At 37.0% G+C, this 24,482-nt stretch overlaps 1 protein-coding gene across 1 annotated transcript; it reads left to right on the forward strand.

The window, feature by feature from the left end:
- The first annotated feature begins 429 nt into the window (after nucleotides 1–429).
- On the forward strand, nucleotides 430–23,805 carry si:ch211-241e1.3 (laminin subunit alpha-3). The gene is made up of 30 exons (XM_052129099.1): nucleotides 430–704; nucleotides 1,658–1,776; nucleotides 1,991–2,071; nucleotides 3,963–4,057; nucleotides 4,926–4,979; nucleotides 5,070–5,221; nucleotides 6,507–6,617; nucleotides 7,193–7,304; nucleotides 8,776–8,943; nucleotides 9,171–9,364; nucleotides 9,754–9,870; nucleotides 10,453–10,607; nucleotides 11,411–11,552; nucleotides 12,222–12,321; nucleotides 12,428–12,544; nucleotides 13,373–13,543; nucleotides 13,669–13,811; nucleotides 15,360–15,548; nucleotides 16,826–16,974; nucleotides 17,134–17,296; nucleotides 17,393–17,520; nucleotides 17,936–18,092; nucleotides 18,494–18,604; nucleotides 18,699–18,835; nucleotides 19,983–20,100; nucleotides 20,195–20,335; nucleotides 20,590–20,720; nucleotides 22,475–22,606; nucleotides 22,700–22,815; nucleotides 23,672–23,805. Exons 1-29 carry the CDS (start codon nucleotides 465–467, stop codon nucleotides 22,791–22,793), a joined length of 3,921 nt encoding a protein of 1,306 aa, XP_051985059.1. The 5' UTR covers nucleotides 430–464; the 3' UTR covers nucleotides 22,794–22,815; nucleotides 23,672–23,805.
- The last annotated feature ends 677 nt before the right edge of the window (nucleotides 23,806–24,482 follow it).

Raw genomic sequence — 24,482 nt, forward strand, 5'->3', positions numbered from 1 at the left:
TAATTTGAATCATTAATCATAAGCATTTAGCTCCATTTTTTTAAAGATCATAAGAGATATTTTAGTCAAGTGTGTCCAAACATTTGACTGGTAGTGTGAAATAATATCAGTCCATATTGGAGTACTGACCAACTTGTGAATTTGGATGTTGCCCTTTAGGTAATCTAGAGTTGAACAAAAAATGTCAGGTTTACATGTTTGTACTTGATAATAGGTGGAAGTTTTTAGATGGTGTTTAATACATTTTGTATGTGTGTTTTTATGCATGCATACACCTCGGTTACAGTACTTCTCCAGACATGGTGTACCTGCATGCCTAAGTGTGACTCAGTTTCCTGGTTCATTTGCGTCAGTGTGTCGGTGGTTGAGACATGTATGTGTGCTTGTCTGGGGCGTTTCCTCACTCTTTAATAAGACTAGTCTCTGCGAGCTAGAGTCATTTAACACGTATCAAACTGAGAGGAATGTCTGAATCAAGTTCGTGGAGGAGTGTGGCATTAGGGGCTCTTCTCTTCGGGGCCCTGCTGCTGATGGTGTCTGCAGGGCCCAGACCTGAACACGGGACTCTACGGCACCCGCAGAGACAGAAGGTACAGTGGAGACCAAGTATTCAGTATCCAGCATTAAATGAAGCTCAGAGGATTCAGTTCCCTTCTGTCCACGACTCTCAGACAATTCAGTATCCAGAACTACAAGATGTGCAGGTAAAGAGACATTTTTAATGTTTATTAGACATTTTAGCACCTTAAATTAGTTTTACAGTAACAGGATATTTGTGCGAATGAAAATATTACTGATAGAAATGTTCGAGGCTTTTAGAATGGCCTCTTTATTTCTAAAGAGAATTATTTCTATTTAACATACTATATGCATTATTTATAAGACCTATATACATCTCAAATAGACAGCAGACTTTTCAAAGCAAGAAAATAAAGATAACACTAGCAATATATCTATAGATAATGTCCATACTTAATTGTTGTCATATATGTTTAATCGTTGTAGAGATATGTTTAATCATTTTTCTCAAATCCGACCAGTGTATCTCTGTATTTGATATATTGAAAATATTCTGTCTGTGAAAATAGTTTTATGTAAATATATACTACCTTTGGAAATTATTTTGAAAGAAATGTATGCTTCTGTTCATCAATAATTACAGTAAAGACACTTATAATGTTACAAATAACAATTTCTATTGAAATAAATGCAGCAATGCATGTGTTTGGCATGTACGGTTTTAGTCATTGATCGTGAGGAGTCTTTGTGGTGTCTAGGGTTGTCCACTTCACTCTCTGACCTGGTCAGATCCAGTTTGCTTTCTTCTTTGAAAACAGCAGTGCATAGAATAGCCTTCAGCTCTTTAAAAAACTGACTGATGAATTTCAATAGAAATCTGTTTTTCTTTTTGACCATTTTAAAACTGAAATGTGACTTGCAATTGTGAAGTGAAATGTAAGTGATGCCTCAGCAACTGGAAAAAGACATTGTATTGCAATTCCCACACTTCATTAAGTAGCACAACAGTTTTCAACAGTTCTAATAATAAGAATTGATTTCTTAAGGTTTAGGTGACACAGATAAATTGATTCTAATCAGTGCTTCCAATATGTACATCAACAAATCCTGTCACTTTTAAATGTGTCCTCTTGAACAGAACTGTAGGTTTAATACTGCTGGACATCACTGTGAGCGCTGTAAAGACGGTTACTATGGTAATGCAGCTCAGAGAACATGCAGGCCGTGTCCTTGTCCCCTCAGCACTCAAGACAACAAGTGAGTCTTATGGATTCATGTAAAAATCATTGGCTAGATATATTTCACATTGGCTGTGGCTCATCAGACTGCACAGTCTGAAGTTGTTGGATCTTGCTCTTGAAATATTATATCTGCCTATGGATATGAATTTCACTAAGACAGTAAAGTTCAATGGATTATTACTGTAAAGATTATTTTATGAAAGAGTAACATATGGCATCTTTATGTGTAGTTTTGCAGTGGGCTGCACTGAAATGAACGGCAGATTCCAGTGTTTGTGTAAAGTGGGTTACACAGGTGAAGCGTGCGAGCGGTGAGTTTTACAGAATGAAATGTTACAACTTGAATTCATTTAAAATCTGTCCATAAATATCCATAAATATCTTTATCATGTTTGCAATCCATGACTGTCTATCTCGGCTGAAAAGACCAGCTTAGACCTACATGCATTTCCAAGCTGGTCCAGACTGGTTTACACTGGTTAGTGCTGTTCTGGTGAACCAGTAGAGCCATGTTGTTCACCAGCAAAAATAAGCTGGTGAATCTGGTGGCCCATCATGGTCTTTCTGGTGAAGTTGTTTGAGCAAGGAAGTCTTGCTGGTTAAGACAATTATGAAGCCTAAATCCCAAAGAATACTTTGGTTTAGCTTAGCATCAGCGGAAAGTCAAAGTATACTGTGCCCGCACACACAGAGCATGCACATGACTGCTAAGAGGTACAGGACTATTTCTCTTCAGGAGTTGAGACCCATAAATTAGTCTTTATATTCCTTCAGACTCAAGTTATTTCCTGACCTCCTCACACACGTGCTCTTGACATGCACATCAACTGATGTTGTTTCTATCTTCATCTCAAGATGTTTAGCGGTGATTACATCTCCTCAACAACAGCTCAATGTGAGTGTTGCCACCTTGCCGACCCACTAATTTGAGCACACAATTTGCGCATTCACATTTAATTATTTGCATTTGAGTGCGAGAGGATAGAAAAATCTGTGCTTGAGTACTGTGCTTGCAAAGAAAATTGGCGAAAAAAAAAACTGAAGTATACTTTTGGCTTAATGGTGATACCAGCACAGCTGCATATAAACCACAACATACCTGCTCTCATGAAAATGACCTGACTGTAGCAATATTTTTGCAAAATGACATTAAACAGTTTACTACAGGTTTACTACTAATGTTAATGCTCTTTTAAGTTTTAAATCAATGTAAATATTAAACCTTAATATAACCGATAGTGTCAGAAAAGGAAATGTGACATGAAAACACAATTGCTAAAGCAACCATGTCATATTTGTCCTATTACAAATTGATATGGAACTAGCATACTCCAAGATTTGTTTCCAAATATCAACATCAATTGAAACCTGTTTACAGTCAAAATGCTTCGCCCTCGTCTCGCTTACTTCCGAGAGCCAGCACCCACTCTTTCATCGTGGGGCTCTCGCATTGATCTGGCTGAGGAGCGAGAGATGGGTCCGTCCCTATCGCTCACTCTCTCCCCAGATCCAGCTGATCCTTCTTGTGAGCCTGAAGCGTGCTTCGGCGCCTCTTCAGTTCACGAGGGGACCACTGAATCTCTGGAGTCTGCGGACTTTGAGCACCCACCTCTGAGCATTCCGTGCACGATAATAAAGTGGCTGAGGAATTACTCGAGGTGGTTACTCGGGCTGTGACCAGGCTTCAGTTGGGCTGGCAGCATGAATAAGAGATCCCCAAATGCTCAAATCTAGAAGACAGATTTCTGTCTGGTGGCCAAAAATAAAAGGGGAACGCTATATCAGTCCCTTCCTTTCTTCTATGACCTCCATAATGAGCGTTCTCATTCATGGAGGAATCTTTATACTTCCAGTGTCTTCGTGCCCTCGATGTCGACATATTCGACTATCGTAGGTGCTGAGACACGGGGGTATTCGGTGATGCCACCGGTAGAAGTCAGCTGGGCGCTGCTAACAGAGGCCGCGCGTTGGCAGAGTACGTACATAGAAAACAATGGGTTAGAACTTTAGGCACTGTGTCTTTTGTCGAACGCGTCCAGTGTGCAACCAGCTTGATTCTATGAGACCAGGTTGTAGTGTATAATGTTTAGCTGTTGTGTTGGTCTTTTCAGCCGAAGTTTGCAATACACGTCTTTCCTTAATGAAAGGTTCAACACATGTACAGTAGGATATGCCGCCATTAATCTGAATATGTTTCCTCAGATGTGCGGTGGGGTTTTATGGTGATCCGCAGGTCTCTGGTGGACGCTGTCATCAGTGCAACTGTCCTGGAAATCTGTGTGACGTTAAAACTGGAGGTCTGAACTTATTCTTCTAACATTACATGTATTCAGCTCTATAAGGTTGAATCTCATCATAACATGTCCAGGTCACATTTCAATTCAAAATCACAATTCTCATTATTGTAAAACAAGTATAATATAATGTTTTGTTTTTTCTTCTTTCCTTTTTTCTTCTAAAAAAACATATATTACTTTCCCATACTGGCTGTGCAATAAAAACTAGTATAATGTATAAATACTTTACGATTTAAATATATATATATATATATATATATATATATATATATATATATATATATATATATATATATATATATACACTAATGAGAAAATGTTATTTACTTACTGCAGTGAGAGTTGGGCAGATGTGCTCCATTAAACAAAATAGGGATTTCATTTTTGGACATTTTTATAATCTATTGACAAGAAAATGAATGATCAATTAATCGAGTAATCTTTAATATCGCAACATGCATATGGAGGATAATATGTGCAGGTAGACTGCCATTTAATTATAATTGAAATAAATATACTTAAGAAATGCGAGTACTGTTATTTTTTTGTTATGTTTAGTGTAATGTGAAATGTATAATATACCTTTAATTTAATTAAACCTTGTCTACACCGGACGCATCGAAAACAATGTTCTTAACCATTTATTTGTCTAGTTGGCATGTGTAGTGCCAGCGTGTGCAGCTCTAACTGGCCGTTCACTGTCACCATGACATGACTTTACGTGTCGCATCCAGTATAGACAGCATCATTGATTATAATAAACGTGATTAACTTTTGTCACGTCACACCTCTCGCACCTGGTGTAGACAAGGTGTTACTTTTAATAATAATTTGAAGGCTATAAAAGTTCATTCTTTTTCTTCCATAGTGTGCAGGAATTCCCAAGAGCTCCAGCGCACAAACCCAGAGGAAGAGTGTGCAGGTACAATAAAGGATATTAGTGTATAATTACTCCAATCACAGAGTTTTATCTATGTCCCATATGTCCTGATGTTTTGTGTATTATTTTCAGAGTGTGATAACTGCGCTCAGGTGTTGCTCAATGATCTGGAAAAGCTTGACGCTGAGCTGAAAAGAATTAAAGATCAGCTTGATTTAGATTCTCTCACACCTTCATCTAAAGAAAACCTAAAGAAGCTGGAGGAGGCCATGGCTGCCACAATGGTACGCTGTCATTTCCTCCACCCACTCCTTCTGTAGTTTCCCTCTTTTCACTCTTCCTATCCCCCAGTATTTTACAGCCAGAAACATACTTTACGCAAGTATGCAAACACAGATGCAAATGCTTGACAATTGTATTGCAAGCATGACATACATTTGTACACCCTAGAGTGCACGCAAAACTCAAGGGGGCGGCAGAGTTACCTTCATATAATATCAGTAAACCTGATGTGTTGTTGTTATATTAACACAACAACTTTAATTAACTTGCATGGCAAGATTCTCTTCAAACTGTTGCTCAACCATCACAGTAGTTGACCTGACAGGGAAAAAGGACCATTGAAGACAGTATATGTTAATGCCTGATACAACGCCTCTTGCAGCAACACTAAGAATGCAAAGCGTTTTGTAGCCCTGCACATTCCATAACACATTAAAAGTATGCAAAACATTCTTCATGTACTCAGTTTCATGTGCTATAATTCCATTCATAAATTCCATCATTTTAGGTTATACAATCAACTTAAGAGTCATTACTGCACAAATAACATGCTCACACACACAGAGCCATTTTTTTATTAAGTGTTGATGCATGAATTTTGGAAGTCTCAAAGTATCCTGGGGGTCTTAGAGTATTTCAGGATCCAAATAAAACTACAATAAAACTTCATTGTTAGATGTGGTCTGAAACATTCTGTGGTACTCTAAATTCAGTGATTTAGCTCCTTTTTCAGACATGACTTAACAGGTGAATGTGTGGCTCATCCACAGAGGAACAAACAGACAAGTAAACGAAAAACAACCCTTATAAAACATTCCCTGCTTTCCCCAGTGAGATATCCACTGAGTGGCACCAAAAGCAAGTTTTATTTTCTCCAAATAAGACTAGGCTTTACGTTAATAACATTAAAAAAGCAGAATACATGTTCAAATAGACAATTCTAGTGAATTTTTATTGTACTAAACCTAACCTGAACCTAACCCTAAACCTACCCCATTGTCTATTGAAAAATGTCATTTAAATCCAAATTTGGCATATTTGGCCTTCCAAGTGCAATGCTCTACCACTGGAATGTACCTAGATCAAAATATTTGTAATAAATAGTTAACATTTCTCTGTTACTAGCATAAAATATATGTAAAAAAAAAAAAAAAAAAAACTTAAGCATTACAAGAGGATTAAAGAGGTTTTTATAGAGCTACTGATTGGTTTATTTCTAAATGAATAATTAGAAATAAATCATATTCAATTTCTAATGAATTATAATTATTCATGTTTTACTTTCAGAATCTGGTGACTACATTCAGCTCCACAGTCAACAAACAGAGGCCTAAAATTGATCAACTGGAGCAAGATGTTCTGAATCTTGCAGATGATATGGACAGTCTGAAAGAACAGGTACTACACAAGACACGTTCAGTGATGCACTGCTCTATTGACAAACAGGTCTACTCTAGAAATCAAATCATATAATAAGTCAAGTCAAGCTTTATTTATAGAGCACATTTAAGAACAACAGAGGTTGAGCCAAAGTGCTTTAAATGTCAAACAAATAAATAATGACAGAGTGATATAAAAACAGATTGATATAAAGTTAAATATAAAACATAATAAAATAAATAAAAACATTTAAATACAACATCATGTATTTATCCATTTCAAACTATTGAATGATGTATTCAAAAGCTACAGAAAAAAATATGTTTTTAAAGAAGATTTAAAAATGGCTAATGATGAAGCTGACCTCACATGGAAAGGGAGACTATTCCATAGATTAGGATCTATCACAGAAAAGGCAAGGTGACCCTTAGATCTATAGCAGCAATGAGGAACCCTCAATAAAAGTAAAAAGTGAGAAATCCTTGCTTCTCGATGGTGTGGTCTGCCCTAACTTTTCATGAAATGGCTTCATTGACACACTTAAGATCTGCCCAATGCACCTGAAGTCATTCGTCGTTCGTTTGTGTATGCAGGTGCAAAAGCGGTCAGATGACTCGCAGAAAGCTCTTGCTACTGCTGAAAACAGCCACCAGAGAGCAAAAGATCTGGATGCAGAGACACAGAACCTCCTAAAGAAAATACAAGGTACTGTATATTTATACTTTTGGTTCATAAGAATGTATTACATAAAAACAAATGGTATTACCATGTCTGTTTTTTGAGACTTGTGTCTCTGCAGAACAATAATGGGTTAGGTTCAATCAGTGGGTGTTTTCAAGCCAGGATGGGCATTTTTCAACAACTTTACATGATTTGCCTACTACATTGAGATTCCCTACTCTCATTGGATAGTTGAGAAACACCCATCCTGACATGAAAATGGCCACTGATTGGAAAACGGCCATTATTGCACATACATTCTGCAGAGATCTCCACTTCCGACATGTTCCATGGTAGTACCATGAGTATCTTTGAAGTACCTTGTAAAAAAACATGGTATATGTTTTCTTCATTCAGTATTATGTTACTAATCAAAGTTTAAAAAAAACAAAGGATTTATTGAAATAACCAAAAGGGCAAAAAAACAAACCAAAACACACACAAAGGGGAAAAACAAACATAAACTCCCCCGTGGGGGAAAATGTAATTCAGGCAGGGGCAGACACAGATTACTGACATGAATATATCCCACCAAGGTGACAATGCATTCACGCCAATGCAAGACAAGATATGGAGCATGAGTGTCTGGATCCCGACACCAAAACTGAACCAGACAGGAAGTCAGGATAATACATTTTATAATATTTATTATTATTATTATTATCTTTTAAGCAATATCACAAATGCAAGTGTTTTATCAGCATGTTGTGATTCAGCCATAGCAGTCTTGTGCCACAGGGAATCAGATTTTTTTCATTAATACTGTGAGACTAGCTCCATTGTACAAAAAATTATTATTCAGTAGAGAAAATAGTTTTGTACACGAGGGGGAGGGAGCCTTTGAACATGGTTTTGCACAACACCGTACATGATCGCTTGGTTTGGATCAATCACTTTATAGTCAGAAACAAGTTATTATATACAACAATTGAATAGCGATATCTCTTTGTTCAAATATTAGCCAAGAATGTTTAATGGTTACTTATTCCAAATGTACTGTGTATTTAAGCAATACAAATGACTGAAGTATGTGAATCACCTGTAATATGCGTCCCTCATCTTGTTACTGTGCAAACCCTCATGTTTTTCTTCTTCCTAGGTACACGAAAAGTTATTTTCCAAGGGTTAGGGTTCAGGTTTAGGGATAAACCTTGTTCATTAGTTCATTTATTTTTCTCAGTGGAAGTTAACATTTTGTTCAAGCCACCACATACGATTTCTTACGATTTTTCCAACTGGTACTATTATTATGACTTGTTTGGAGACCGGGTTGGAAAACGACATCCATTCATCCGTGGCATTAGACTGCTGTGACATCTTTGAGTAAGAGTGAAATGTCAGTTTAGTTAGCTGTTAGCATGTAGAATGGATCAATCTGAAGAGAAAAATAATGTGTCAAAATAACTGAATTAATTATCCAGAATATTTTGGAATGTTAACACACTTTGTTCCTCAGAGCTCCTGAAGCAGCTGGTGGATGGGAACAGTGGTGGAGCGGTTCTGCCCTCCGCAGATTTAGCTAAACTCTTGGAAGAGTCGGCACGCATGGTGAAGGATATGGAGAAGACAAGCTTCACACCCCAGAAAGACGCTGCCAAGAGAGAGCAAGATGAAGCCAACAAATGTATATTTTTCTTCATTTTCAAATTGTTTATAGATATGGATAACTTATTTTCTGTGACAACAAATCTTATTATCTAATGGAGTTATGCTTTAAGTTGAATTTATCTTAATGTAAGGATGTTTAGCTATTTCTATTGGACTACAAGACAAGAATACAGATTTGTTTTATTTTTCGTATTCTTATTCATGTTCGGTAATAGCACATTAACTTTTTTGGTTTCATTCCAGTTTCAGATAACATTAAAAGCATCACAAATGAATGCAATGAGAATGAACAAGCGTCCAAGCGTGTGGAGAAACTGCTGAGCAACTATGAGTTAAAACTGAAAGAATTAGAGGACTTGATGAAACAGGCTGATGATATGGTGAAGAAAGCCAGCAATCAGAATAATCTTAATTCTGACGGACTTAAAGACATCCTGGTAAGAATTCAACACTTCTCACCTCTGTAACAAAGGACAAGTTCATCCAACAATGAAAACGTTGTCATCATTTACTCAAAAGGAGAAAACAGAAAATGTTGATCAGACTTGACCTGAGGACGGGGGCCGTCATGGTCCAAATGTCACGCTAAAGCACCATAAAAGTGCCAGAACATTACCATAAAGTATCATAGAAGTAGTCTAAATGACTCGTGTGCCAAATTGCAAGTCTTCTGAAGCTATAGGATAGATTTATGTAAGGAACATACCAAAATTGAACAGCCAAGTTTGAAATAGCAGAGGGTGAATGTGATATGAAATAATGTTGAAATAATATTATGTGAGTGATTATATGTGTAAAATCCAATGCTAAATTTGTTTATCTTAAGAAACGCGTGAGTGATTTGGAGCGTGAGCGGCATCTTGTTCGTGGTCAGATAGCTCTGGCTTTGGACCAGCTGAAGGAAACTGAGGACCTTCTGAACATGTTCAGTGACAGTAAAACGGTAAACCTTCAAAAACATATGTGTCTTCTAACAAAAAGCATGGGAGGTTTGCGTCTTAAAGCTTAATAAATATAATTTTCACTTATTATAAATTAATTATGTGGTATGAGTAGGACACTTTTATATAATATATGGTCAAATATATGTGGACACCTAAACACCAGACCCATATGTTCTTGTTGAGCTTTTAATTTCACAATCCTTGACATGAGCTGGCCGTCCCATTTAGACACAAGAGCCCTAGTGAGGTCAGGCACTTATGTTGGGTCAAGTTAATCCAGTAAATCATTTCTATATGGACATCACTTTGTTTCCAAAACAGTTTCTGTTCCAGCATGTCAATGCCCCTGTGCACAAAGTTAGAAGTACACAATTCTCTAGAATGTCACTGTATGGTGTATCATTCATTTTTCTCATCACTGGAATCATGGGAATAGCTAAACCTGTAAATAATAAGGGGATGTCCAAATACCTCTGGCCATGTAGTGCAGCAGTTGTAAAATACTGGTAGGGGAAATTTGAAACCTGCTCTATTCAGAAGCAGCAGTTTTGGTGATTTCATTGGTTCTTGTTTTCCTGCAGGAGTACGAGCAGCTCGCAGCAGAACTCAATGGTGCAAAGACTGAACTCATTAAGAAAATCCCAGCCATCTCTCAAGCAGCAGCTAAAGATAACATTGTAAAAGAAGCAGAAGAACATGCAAAAAATCTGAACAAACTGACACAAGAGCTCCAAGAGTGAGACATTTTATTACTGTACAATAATCCCTGTGAGGAAACTGGTATTCCTCTGTGTTGCAATCAATGTTCCCTTGTGTCGCTGTAATCAAAAGTCCAAAAGTCTATTGGAAATGCATTAGTCTCATTTAATAATGTATATTGAATTACAATTCGTATTATCAGCATAACACTTTGAGTGAAATGTTGAACTGAAAAGAGGATGTCTTAGTATTTGATATGTCAATCTTTTGCTCTAATAGAAGCATGCACTCGAGCTGGCATCAAAACTTGATGATCGTCATCCAGCATGATTTGAGAATGCTCCAAAGAGCGTCTTATATGCTTTAATGAAAAAAGACTTTCTATACAAAAGTGCACAGCAACTTTTCTGAGTATTTTTGTGAATAAGAAATGTTGCTTTACGCTAAGCTAAATCTATTTCTAGCCATTTTACATGCGCATGTTACCAGACACGATCATATTTTTTTATCAAGAAAATTCACGTTGGATCATAATTTATTTTTTCTAATAAGACCTTTGATATTAGGGCAAAGAGAGATTTTATTGTCAAAACAAGTGAAAAAAATCTACCAGTGCTGAAGTTGTAATCCAAATTATTTAGAATACGTTACTGACCTTGAGTAATCAATGGAATACAGGACAAATGTGGCGCCATTTTATAGGTGTCTAAAAAATATAGGTGTTTAAAGATTTTCACATGAAACTTATTAGTGTGGATGTGGCCTTAGTCTACCACATGATAAAGTATTGCACTTGGAGGAAAGAACATCTGACAAAGATGGTGTATTTCTCATTTTCAGGGCTGTACAGAATGTGAGTGGGCGCTCTGGTGTGCAGAATGCTCTCTCTGTGATAGAGGTGTACAAAAACATCACAGACGCTGTCAATGCTGCAGATGAGGCTGCTAAGAAGGCTAAAGAGGCTGCAGACAAAGCGCTCAGTGTAAGAAAGTGTATCATAATTATACTTGCAAATGCCCCAGAAAGTATTTGGACACTAAATTCACCATTCAAAATATCGGATGTCATTGCATTACATAAAACAATAGCAAGTGTCAATGTCTGAAAGAAAGTAAAAGCACACATTTCAAGTAAAACATTTCACAAAAGACATTTGTTAGGGTTTAATGATTAAACAATGCTGTTCACAATAAAGACAAAGTGTGACACATTGTGGTTGTTAAATGCTGAAGGGTATTGACTATATATAGCCAGTAAAGTCATTTGGACACCAGTTGCTTAAAAGTCATTGCAAAAAAATGCTTAAAAAAGGTGAAGTTAGTTTGTAGAAAAGCTCTACCATCATGCAAATGGCATTTTGCTTTTATGACGTTCAGACATTTTTTAAGTGTGACTTAAGTGGCAAATAGTTTTTGGGGACACCATATTGGACATATTTGAATATAACTTAAATTAGGTGTCTTTAACTACCTTCTACTTACATTAATATTTAAACTGTAATTACACTGTTGACCCTACGGCTAAACCTAACCCGACCCCTAGCCCTAGCCTGTACATCAACTCGGTACCAGCTAATGTGAATTAAAGGCATCTAATATAATGGGGAATGAAATGTAGTATTGGTGGAATAATTGACTTGTTTTTAATGCAGGATGTCAGTAAGGAAGACCTAATCAGCAGGGCCAAAAGTCTGAAAGACAATGGCAACAACCTACTTAAAGAGGCCAAAAATTCTGCCAAAGACCTTAAAGGTAATGCCTGCTTCATGTGTGAATCTCAAACAAAAACCCTACATGATAATGACAGAGTTCCATAAATTGGACTAGGATTTTACTTAATCGGTCATTTCTTCTTTAGGAGCAACCAAATATCTCAATAACCAGATGGACCGTCTGAAAGATGCTGGGGAGAAACAGAAAGCTCTGGAAGAGGAGTTGCTCGCTGTTAAGGATGAGTTAAAGGACATTCAGAAAGGTTAGAAAAGAGCACTGCTTGATGAGGTGGCAAGGAATGTTATTTGTGACTGATTTAGAACCACATATAAAACTGGTCAAAATTGGGTGCGATCAATCCTATGTGAAATGTGTTATTGCTGTTTGTACGCATGCAACAAGATCCCATTTGTGCCAGATAAATGTGAAGAAAAACAAAATCAAAATTGGCTTGATATTTTGACGCCATTTACACTGTCAACCAAGGCAATCTCCACAATCATTTTTGTCTTGAGTACTAATACGATATCTATTGTTTCTACCCCTACTGTTTATTGAACAAATAGATAGTCCTGTCGTCAAACTGCCGCCATTGGTTGAGTAATGTTGTTGTGTCTGACTGGATGGATCGCTCAAATGAACAATGCTTATATAGAGGATTATAGCCTCACAGACACAGTGTGTAGAGGTTTTTAAAGAAAATGTACCTATGAATGGCTTACTTATAATTGTCTTTGCATATTAATCTGGGTTTGGAGAAAGTATTTAAAAAGTTAAACACTTCAGCTTTTAAATAAATGCCATTTGTTTGATATTTTGTTCTATAATACAATGACATGTATACATTTGTGTGGCTTACGTTTTGGAGTATTTTTGTTATAAGCTGGTGTTCAGATGGTTTGTTTGGACAGCCAGTAGCTCAGCTGGCCTCAACTTGAACATTGCCCCAAATCCCCATTAAAACCATCAATCCAGGCCAGTCTGACCATTGGAAACCAGATTGGTGACCTGCTAAGACCAGTAAACGCCTTAGGCTGGTTAAAACTGCTTTTCTGCAGGGTCTTGATGTTTTCATTCTGTCTTTTCACAGATGACATTGGTAACATCATCGACATGGCCAAGAAAGCAGCAGCAGCAGCCAATCGCACTACCAGCGACACAATGGACCAGCTTAATGACATCAAAGCAGAAGTGAACAAGATCTCAGTTAGCCCTTCTGTTTCTAATATTGACAATGTTCTCAGTGATGTGGACAACACTGGTGAGTATGAATGCTGAAAGCATCCTTTAGTGTGCTGAGATGTTTACTTCATTAGTTATCCACATCTCTCTCTCTCTCTCTCTCTCTCTCTCTCTCTCTCTCTGTGTGTGCATTTCCTCTAACAGTAAAGACCGTGAGCAGCTCCATTCCATCCCTGTTGGATAAAATAGATGAGTTGAACTCTCAGATCGGCTCAGGAAACAATGTGTCGGATAATATTAACAAGATAAAGGATCTGATTGAGCAAGCGCGTGAGGCTGCTAACAGAGTGAGTCTTTTTCCCCAATTCTAAATAGACATGTTTGCTCTTAGTAATCAAGACAACTCTAAAAAATACACAATGCTGTGCTCCATAGGGGGCAGTTATTTTGTGAACATCTGAACATTTACAGAGTAAAGTCTGTGATAAACACAAAAGCCCCTTCTGAATTTGATTTGCTTTTAGAGCTGTATCAGAAACATTACCCCATCACCAAATTTGGGACACTTTTTATGAAGGAGGTCGATCAGTGTACACATGAAAAAAAATTGCACTTCTCTGCTTCTTGGTGGTGCTATAACAATGACAAACCTAAAAATAGAAAAACTATGGAAACGACATTTGCATCCCTTGAAAAGCATGGCCAAAATAGACCAAACAACTTTTAGCAGCTATTAGACAAGGTTAAAAAAGGTGGAGAAGAATGAAATGTGGTAGGCCCATTTGTCTCTTGGCCCAAAAGGTCTATGCAGATCATATCCGATACTGATCAAATTTAGGACATGTTCGATATGTGATTCTGTAGACGCATGCTAAAATTGCTGTAGATACAATAGTTGCCTATATAACAGGCAGGAATGTTTAAACAGTCTATCTCTCTGTGCTACCTTTTCTGATGGATGTGAAAATGAAGGCACTTGATCGTTGTTTTAGGTGATGCTAACAGACTGTCTAATTAATGCTTGATATCTGTTACATATGTACTTAAAGGGCATTAAACACTTGAACAGCATTCAATTGCTGCTTGCAGCTATATTTTTATAGTATATTTGGAAGTGTATTGCAAAACTTATTTTCTTAAATGGTTAGTTCACACAAAAATTAAAATTCTCTCGTTAATTTACTCATCCTCATGATGCAGAACACATTTGAAGAAAAACAGAAAAAATATCTCAGCTCAGTAGGTCCTTAAAATGCAAGTGGATGGCGATTTCTCCAAAAATCACAGACAGTTAGAATACAAATCATCAACACACCTCAAGTTGTTAAATGAATGTAATTTAAAGGAATACGATCACTTTTGGTACGAAAAAGATCAGTATTTATGACGTTTATGCTGACTGTCTGTGATTTTTGGAGCTTCAAAAGAGAAATCGCCTTCCAATTGCATTTAAAGGACCTTCTGAGCTGAGATATTTTTCTGTTTTTCTTCAAATGTGTTCTGCTAAAGAAAGACATACACATCTGGGATATCAAAAGGCTATGTAAATAATGAGATAATTTTCATTTGTGGGTGAACTATCCCTTTAAATATAAAATAATTAAATCAATTAAAGTAAAATTGCAGACATTTAGAAATGTTTTCAAAGAATAAATCTTAAATTTAGTTTGTTTCTTATCCTTTTGGCAAATAGTTTGTTCTTGTTTTAGGCATGAAATAAAGGCAAAAATAACAAGAAAAAAAACTACATTTTGCCTATATATGTTACAAGAACAATACACTTAATTTAAGATTTATTATCTAAAAAAATATATCTTAATGTCTTAATATCTCTTTTATTTATGCAGTTCCTTTTTAGATAGTTTTAGTTAGTTAATGTGTGAAATCTGTTGCAGATTGTTGTGCCTATGAAGTTCGCTGGTAATGGACACGTGGAGCTGCGTCCCCCAAGAGACATCGATGACCTGCGGGCGTACACCACTCTCACCCTGTCCCTTCAAAGACCCGAGAAACCCCTCAATCGCGGGGATGACATTAGAAAGAGCGAAGATAATCAGTTTGTGCTCTACCTCGGCAATAAAGACGTGAGTGTGATTTCCTGTTTTATAATCAGTGAGAAAAACAGTATCCACGTGATATATCAGCATCAATGTGCATCGGTCACGGCACAAATCTCTTCAAGAGTGCATCTTTTAAGCGTTTTGTTCCAGGTTTAGTTGTGTACTTAAGCAGAAACTGTAACGGCTGTTATTTGATTTCTAAGTACTTCAATACAGATGCACACTCACAATACAATACAATGCTGTGGTTCTTCCAAATCCTTCCTTTACTCCTCACCTCGTGCAACAATATATCTTTATCAGATGAACTCAGAAATTTGGCCAGAAATGATCGGGGCCTGTCTCCCTCAGCAGATGGTTTAGCAGGAACCCTGTGAGCTCGCTCGATTTCAAGCTGATGGCCTGTTACGTCAAGCAAATTCGAAAAAGACCGTCCAGGAATTTCACCATACCCTGACTCTCTTTGGCTTCAGGAATTCCGACGATTCGGATGGTATCCCGCCTGTTTTGGTTCTCCATGTCCTCCAATTTCTCCCAGATGTGCTTCAAATCCACCTTGGTCGCTAGCGGATTAGCAGCAAGTTCCCTCTCCGATGACTCCAGATAATCAATCTGTTTCTCGACATCCCCCACTCTTGTGACCACCTCAGTGAATTTTCGTCTCCTTGGCAGTGATCAATCGGCGTATTACCAAAATGCTGACATTTCCTGCACTCCCCTGACCAAATCAAGTCCTGGGCTTGTGGCCTTCTCAGGGGTATCAGCTTGAGCACATAAGTGCCTTTTAAATGTCTCCAAAGCCCAATGTTTTTGTATTCTTTGACATATTGTCCTCCTAGAACAATTATGGAACAGAGAGTATTGAATCTCACTGGTTTATGACATTTTAGCATAGTATTAAAACTAGCAAAGTGCGCAGAGCTTGCCTTTCACACGTCCGAACCTCGCATAACATCACGTGAACGTCCCCTCTCACTGTATCTGCTCCAGCATGGAAAAAAGTGGTGGACGGTGTGTAGATCATTCAGGGGAGGAGCTATGACAATAGGGTGGAGTCCGTCACCAGTCGTGGGCGTGGCCTGCTCTAACATGAAACGAAAACCATTCATTTTGACACAATGTTTTTAATTAACAGAAATAAAAGAAAGAGGAGTGGGTGGACTTTTATCATTGTAGGGTGGTTGTGTACACACACTGCCGACTCACATTTATGTACAAATATCATGTAAAAGTGAATTTTGCAGAATAGGTCCCCTTATATATAATAATAAAACTTATGCTTTCACTGAATGTTCTTGCAGGCATCTTCAGACTACTTTGGGATGGCTCTCCGAGAGAATATCCTACATGTCATTTATAAGCTCAACGGAGAGGAGTACGACATAGAGACAACCAACATCACAGAGTCTCCTTCTGAACCAGCCTTCTTTGACAAAATTGACATTCACAGGTAGTAACACTCAGTATGAATGTCAAATTAACTGTTAGGATTACAAATGCATTGGACATTTTTTTTATAGACTTCAGCACTTAAGTGACACTGACATTGTCATGGTACGTATTGTTTTATACACATAACTGTATGTATTTTTTATTTGTTGTCATCTAGAATTTACCAGGATGCTGAGGTTATTCACACACAGCAGTTCACATCGAGCAACCCGAAGGCTTCACTGACGAAAGGAAACTTGGGTCAGCTGACCCGCAACCTGCTTGATCTCAGACCTGACACCACGGTCTTCTATGTAGGCGGTTATCCGGACAGCTTCACGGTAAATATCCGCATTTTATGGTGCTTTCACTGACTTTTGTGTTATGGCATATACTGTATATCCATATCTTTTTATCTCTTTCTCTTTTTTGTTTAGCCACCGACCTCGCTCAACTACGGCAAATACAAGGGCTGCATTGAGTTCACCAACTTCAACGAGAAATTAATCAGTCTGTACAACTTTAAGAATGCGGTTAATATTAACTTAGAAACCCCATGCAAGAGGTGAGCTCCCAACATGTGATGTCTGAATAATACAAACTAGATTTTTATTTTGCGAGTGGTTCTTGCCTGCTCAAAAGTCTCTACCATGTCACTATGGGTGTTGTGGGTGGTATTATGGTTGTGAATGAGTGAACATTAGTAGATCATTTTTTGTTCACTGAGACAATATTACAAAAAGAATAAGTGCACTAAATTTGGGCATAGGGAGTGATTTCGGACACAGATCATGAACACTATATTTGAAAAAAATTTCACACCCTGCAGTTTTTAGTAAACATAACCATAATTATAATAATTATAAATACTGTGACAGGACAAATTACATTAGAATGTCACTGAACCTCTTATTTATTATATACTTCATTGTAAAAATGAACATTGTAAAACCAATTTTTATCATTCTCTGTCACCTTAGACATATCCCAGTTAAAACCCCGGAGTCAGACTACTTCGAAGGCACTGGTTATGCCAAAGCCCTGCTGTTACGGGATCCTGCCACAAAAATAATCATCCAGAAAATGGAAACTCGATTGGAGGATGCTCTTTTGATGTATTTAGGAGATGAGAATGATGTAAGAATTTGTTTGGAACATTTAGTCATATCATTTTTAAAGTGATGCACAAAGCAAGGGTTTTACTGCTTGGAAATGAAAATTTATGTCAACTGAAAAAAAAAAAGGTTTAGCAGAATAGTATCTTCTTATCTGTATTTGGTTGATAATGTTTTTTGGACCATTATTTAAAATAATGATGTCATAATGAGAGGTTATCTTGGTTCTTTAAAGCACCCATACGAACACATCTTTCTAAAGAATTGGAAAATTACATTTATTGTACAACTTATAAAGGTTCTCTTCCAACATCAGGACGTAAAACCATTTTTGGTTCTAATGGGGACTTTATTTTTAGGAGTGTAAATATATTTATTTTTTTTTTTTCTTATTTCTCATTTTCACAATATATTTCCTTTCAGGACTTTTTCTACAGCATCTCTCTGGAGAGAGGTTATGTTGTTGTGCGTGGCCAAGAGAAAAATTATATTTGGGAGCCCCTCAAAAGTCAGACGAAATCAAGCCTTTCTCCGGTGAGGCACAATAATGGTGACTTTTGCTTTTATATTGATAGTCGTGGCTAGTCTCGGCACTGAAATTGAATTTGAAACATCTTCTGTCCATCAGGAAGCAGATGTGAGGATCATCATTAGCGAAAAGGGTTTTATTGTCCGAGTGGGGAGCGTCGAGGTTAAAACGACAGACATCCCACAAAAGTTCAAGCACTTCTACATTGGTGGCATACCCAAGAGTTTGCGTGACAGGTCTGTGTTTTAGGTTACATTCACACAAAAGCCAAAGGTTTTGTTCACACTGACATTTTTTAAGAGATGAAATCTGATCCATTTGGCCAGACAGTGTAGTCAATATTGGAGTTACTGTTAGTGTGGAAAGAGTGGGGAAAAAAACAGAAAATTTGTCTCTCCTGATGTCTTCCTTGACATGACAATGCGGTGCTGAACTCATGAGGTGCATTAGAGAACAAGCAACAGAGGCATTACAGTGTTTACACATTCATGTGAAACTATGTGAGCCATTAGTTCTAGACAATACTGTGAAGTTGCATGCTGAATGACAAAATCTACTTGAAATTTGCTTGGGAGACATATTAATTGGATTTCAGCTTTGTAAAATCAGGCTTCCATTTTGTTTATGTAAAAAAAACTTGTAATTATGACAAATGTTAAGTTAGATGACACTTACTGTTAAATGCATGAATTCCAATATGACTGTTCACAAGCAAAACATCTGATAAGTTTCCTATTGATATCTATATGAAAGTTGCCCAGATCAGAATAAAAATGTGCACTTCAATCTTATTATGTTCATCGTCCAAAAACAGAATGCTTTCCCCTTAAGCTGTTATAACAGGTGTTCTGTTCTACCTGTTATAAGCGACTCAAACCTTTTCAAAACAAATCACAAGTTCATTTAGAGTTCTGCCTTTTAGGGGACTGGGTAGCTCAGCAAGTAAAGACACTGACTACCACACCTGGAGTCGCAAGTTCAAATCCAGGGTGTGCAGAGTGACTCCAGTCATACTTCCTAAGCTACCAATTGGCCCAGTTGCTAGGGTGGGTAGTCACATTGGGTTAACCTCCTTGTGGCCATTATAATGTGGTTCTTGCTCTCAGTGGGGTGCATAGTGAGTTGTGCGTGGATGCCGTGGAGAATAGAGTGAGCCTACAAACGTGCTACTTCTCCGCGGTAACACGCTCAACAAGCCATGTGATAAGATGCACGGATTGTCCTCCGCCACCTAGATTGAGGTGAGTCACTATGCCACCATGAGGACTTAGAGCACATTGGGAATTGGGCATTCCAAATTGGGGAGAAAAAGGGGAGAGAAAAAAAAGAGTGCTGTCTTATGAGTTTCTTAATAACTGTTGAATGTGAATGATTTTACTGTAGATACAACATCACTACTCCTGCTCTGAAAGGCTGCGTGAAAATCGGAACTGCTGCTGGTATAATTCCAGAGATCAAGGAGAAAGTGGGGATTGGCAGAGGCTGCTCTCAAGAGTCACTGGTAATCAAGTTCATCTTCATGTATTTTGTCAATTTAATTCTGTTTTAAAAATGACTATGAAACATAGTGAGGTGTAATGGGAAAATCTTTTCAGGTGGTGAGGAAAGCAGAGTTCATTCCAGGCAGTGCATTAGAGAAACTTCCTGAAGACTTTACCTTGGAGGGAGATGTGAACCTTTCACTCGGCTTCAGGAGTACAAAACCAGATGGCCTACTGCTGCAGAACAGCAACGCTGTACATATCTCTTCCACCATTATATATATATGAGTTTGGACATATGAGTTTGGATAAGCTATGGTCATAATCAGAAAAAATGTATTAAGACTATTTTATAGTCCACATTTGGCTGTACAATCAAAACACTTGTAATTCTCATACTCATTGTTGACATGTAAGCTTTGAAGGGCAAGAATAACACACACATACCGTCACTTTCTCTTTATGTATCTTCAACACTGCTGACATAATTTATGATTCCTCTCTGATAGAATAATCATATTGAGCTGTCCTTGGAGAACGGACACGTGGTTTTGAAATTCCAAGGCAACATCTGGAAATCTACTAAACAGTACCAGGATGGTGATTGGCATTATGTCACTGCGTTCAGAGAAGGTCAACGGTAAGATTAATTTGCCTGAACAAACACTTCAGTTCGAAATTGTTTTTCAAACATTAAAGATTGTACAGTACATTTTGTTTTAACTGACAACACACAAAAATGGAGTGGGGTTTCCTTAAAGAATCCTACAAAACAAATTATACCCAGAAAATCACCCTGATCAAATACGCAGATGATTTGGTTTTAATTTCTTGCCAAACAGATAAGAATTGTTCTACCTATTTTGAGTGTATTGAAAGTCTGGTACAATGGTTTGACAACAGTCATCTACAGTTGAACATAGAGAAGACAAAAGGAACTATGCTGTGGGAATCAAAACAGGAAAAGTATAGCTGGCCCCCCATATGAACAAGTTAATATAAAGGGTATAAAGATAAAGGAAGTCTCAAATTTTAAATATCTAGGTACAATCATTGATGACAAACTTTCGTTTCAGGAGAATGTGGACCATACACATAAGAAAACTAGACAGCGTTTAAGTCTACTTAGGAAGCTTAGAAATGTTGGCATTGATAGGAGGATCTTAACTATTGTTTATAGATCTATGATCGAAAGTGTTTTAACTTATAATATTGTATCATGGTACGGAAACTTAACAATGAGACAGAAGAAAAAATTAACACAAGTAATTAATGAGGCAAATAAAATTATCGGCCAAAAACAGAGTACATTGCAAGAGCTGTTTTCACATTTCATGGAGAAAAGGGCGCTAGCAGTATATTTAGATCAGACTCATCCCCTCTACTCATGCTTTGAGGTACTTCCTTCGGGGCGGAGGCTACGTATACCGTTTGCCAAAAGGAACATTTACAAAAGATCATTTGTTCCATTGGCGGTGACTGTTTTAAATCAAATTCTCAATTGAGGCGGTATTATAGGTGTGTGAACATGTACATGTTGTATTAATTTGTTTTATTCATGTATGAGTGCTCAATCATTTATGTTTTATGTCTTGATACCAGTGTCAAAGATGAATTTCTGTCCAGTAAATCTGAACAGACAATAAAGTCAAACAAACAAACAAACAAACAAACAAATGCTAATAAATTTAAAGTAATATTCCAGGTTCAATACAAGTGAAGCTGGTTGTTTAAATCGCCATTTTTACAGTCGTTTTAGGGTTTGTTGACATTACATTGTCATGGTTACAAAGTTGTTAAATTAGATATAACTTGGTCCCATTGACTTCCATTGTAAGTGTCTCATTGGAAGACAGATTTTGTATTTGTTTTTTAAGAAAAGGAGGGGCAAGTAAAAATGTATGTTGTCTGTTTTAATTTTCTAGTCACTAACCATTTCATATTTTCAAGTTCATGCTAAAACAACTTACTCAATGGAGAAAGTACTTTATCTTTTCTGCTATATTTACGTCAACATACAAAAACACTGCTCTAACATGCTAAACTGCTGTAAAAATAGAAATAATAAAAGAGCGTAAAATAGTTTCAAATTGTTTTGATTGTCCAGCCAAATTATAAACTAGTCTCACTCCATTTCATCTAAATCTCAACTTAGTTTGGCCAAACCATTTTGGGCTTTTCATTTGCGGTTTTCATTTGACCTCTATCATTGTGAGTTTAGACACTGAACTAAAGTCAGATGACCCAAGGAGTGTTTATATGTTATAAAGTATGTCCAGAGCCATCTGACAAAGAAAAGGTTCCTAAACATACTGCTTACATTATTGTCATAGATATTGAATTAGCAAATGAGCACTTATCATTTTTTAATATTAATGTTCACCTTTGTTTTAGTGTTGAACTTCGAATTGATGAAGATGATGTTGGAAAGAAACTGACAGAATCTTCATCCAGATCAGATTCTCCAAACATCCTCTTGGGCAAAGATTCCTACAAAGGCTGCATCTCCAACCTTTATCTGAGGAGGTCACTATATATTAACTAATTTCTCCACTGGATAGCTTCTCATCTTCCTGAAGTTTCCTGTATTAAAGTTGTGTGTTGTGTTTGTGTGTGCAGACCTGAGTCTCTTTATAAAGCAGAGGACCTGAGCTCTTACACTTCCACAGGAGGCGTTATGTTGAGCACATGCGGGGCTGAACACAACATGTAGCTGCTGCCGACTGCATCTCTCAGTACGTTCGTGTCTACATTACTGCCATTTCTTTGTGTTGAACTTAAGTGATGCATGTCCTTTTTCAAATTCAATTGTCAAATACTTATTCAGACAAAATGTTGAGTCAGCTGTAAGTAAATGGCTCTGTGACATTTTTAAAAACATTGCAAATGATTTTTTGAGCAGCCCAACATCGTAACGCTGTGCCAATCAACTAATGGCTTTAGTTTGGGGTGGAACTATCTGTTTGATTGACTAATATCAGAGGGAATGGGTGTTAAGGAAACCTGTTGTCAATATTTTTGCTATTTCGTTGTTGATGCTAGAAATATTGCACACTTCACCTTTAAATAGATTATAAATGTTCCTGTTTTTAAATTATACTGAACATAGACAGAAAATATACAGTTACTAGAAGGCAGCTATACATTGCAAAAGAAAAAATTACCAGTCAAAATGCAGCATTACAACATATTTGCGTGCATTATGAGGGATAAACAGTCATTTTACTAGAAGAATCTGAATGTCAGCACAAAACTGTGCAAATTTCATTAAACAGCTCCAAACAGCCCAAAAGCAACGTATTGAGCCCAGAAGCTATATGGACTTGTTTTTCATCAGAATAATTTTTTTTTTTTTAATGAAACATTTCATTTCACTAATTGTAAGATACAGTTAAAGTGTTTATTCAGGAAAACATGGCATTGCAAATATTAGTAGAATATTGACCAATTCATTTATTTTTGTTGGTTTTATGCATTGCACACATTGCATCATTCTTCTCATAATTTGATTGTTTTTTAAAGGATTTATCACCAATCTTATGTTGACAACACAGCAATTTCAATGTTCTGTTTTGTGTTCTTTGTTTCCAGAGATGAAGAAAATCTGCAGCTGTTCAACATGGAGATGTGGATTCATTTCTGTTATATTGTCAGTGTAACCAGCTTGGTTTTGAACTGCTGCATAACACATTTACAACTTCAGCATTAAAGATTTCTTCACTTTATTGTTATGGTCATATTTTTATTTGTATTGCGCTTTTCACAATTCACTTCATTTCACAGTAGCTTTAAGACATTATTGACATTACAACATTATTTTCTGTATAGTCCTCATTGAGCAGTTTCATTGAAAAACATCTTTAAAAGTCATGGAACACAAACCTCCATAATATGTTGCAGTAGCAGTTCTAGCTTGTTTGGCACCCTGGGCAGGTATGTGATTCTAATAGAGAACACCCCTAAAGTTGTGGCAAAATGCTGCCCTGGGCGACTGCCCATTTCGCTCTTGCCTAAATCCGCCACTGAGATGTTGGTTATTGGAGGAAAATAACCTTGGGAGAACAAGGTTCACTGTGGGGCCAGTTCCCCTCTGGATAAACATTGTGAATATAATGTCAATATTAGTTATCTATGTGTAATACAAGTCTTGTTTTAAGGCAGTAGATTGTAGGCAATGTATAAAAATTAAAGGATATTGATTGAAATGTAAGATTAATGATTAAGCGTCTTTAAAGTCCATCCCAAATTTACACAGGAGTGACATAAATGTATTGCGTAAGTACACATTTAATCACATAAAATGTGATTTAATATTTAGGGTTAGATATTGAAAAATTTGATATAGATGATTAATGCACAGGTAGTTCCAGTCAGTTTTAATCACCGTTCTACATTACTCCAC

Source organism: Xyrauchen texanus, chromosome 6, assembly GCF_025860055.1.
Source record: "Xyrauchen texanus isolate HMW12.3.18 chromosome 6, RBS_HiC_50CHRs, whole genome shotgun sequence".
NCBI lineage: Eukaryota > Metazoa > Chordata > Actinopteri > Cypriniformes > Catostomidae > Xyrauchen > Xyrauchen texanus.

Bases quoted from the DNA above. Each gene is read 5' to 3' on its own strand.
- si:ch211-241e1.3 (XM_052129099.1), top strand. From the start codon at position 465: ATGTCTGAATCAAGTTCGTGGAGGAGTGTGGCATTAGGGGCTCTTCTC. The intron at 11,553-12,221 runs GTAAGAAAGTGT...TTTTTAATGCAG, and splicing joins CTGCAGACAAAGCGCTCAGT to GATGTCAGTAAGGAAGACCT. The intron at 18,836-19,982 runs GTCTGTGTTTTA...ATTTTACTGTAG, and splicing joins CCCAAGAGTTTGCGTGACAG to ATACAACATCACTACTCCTG.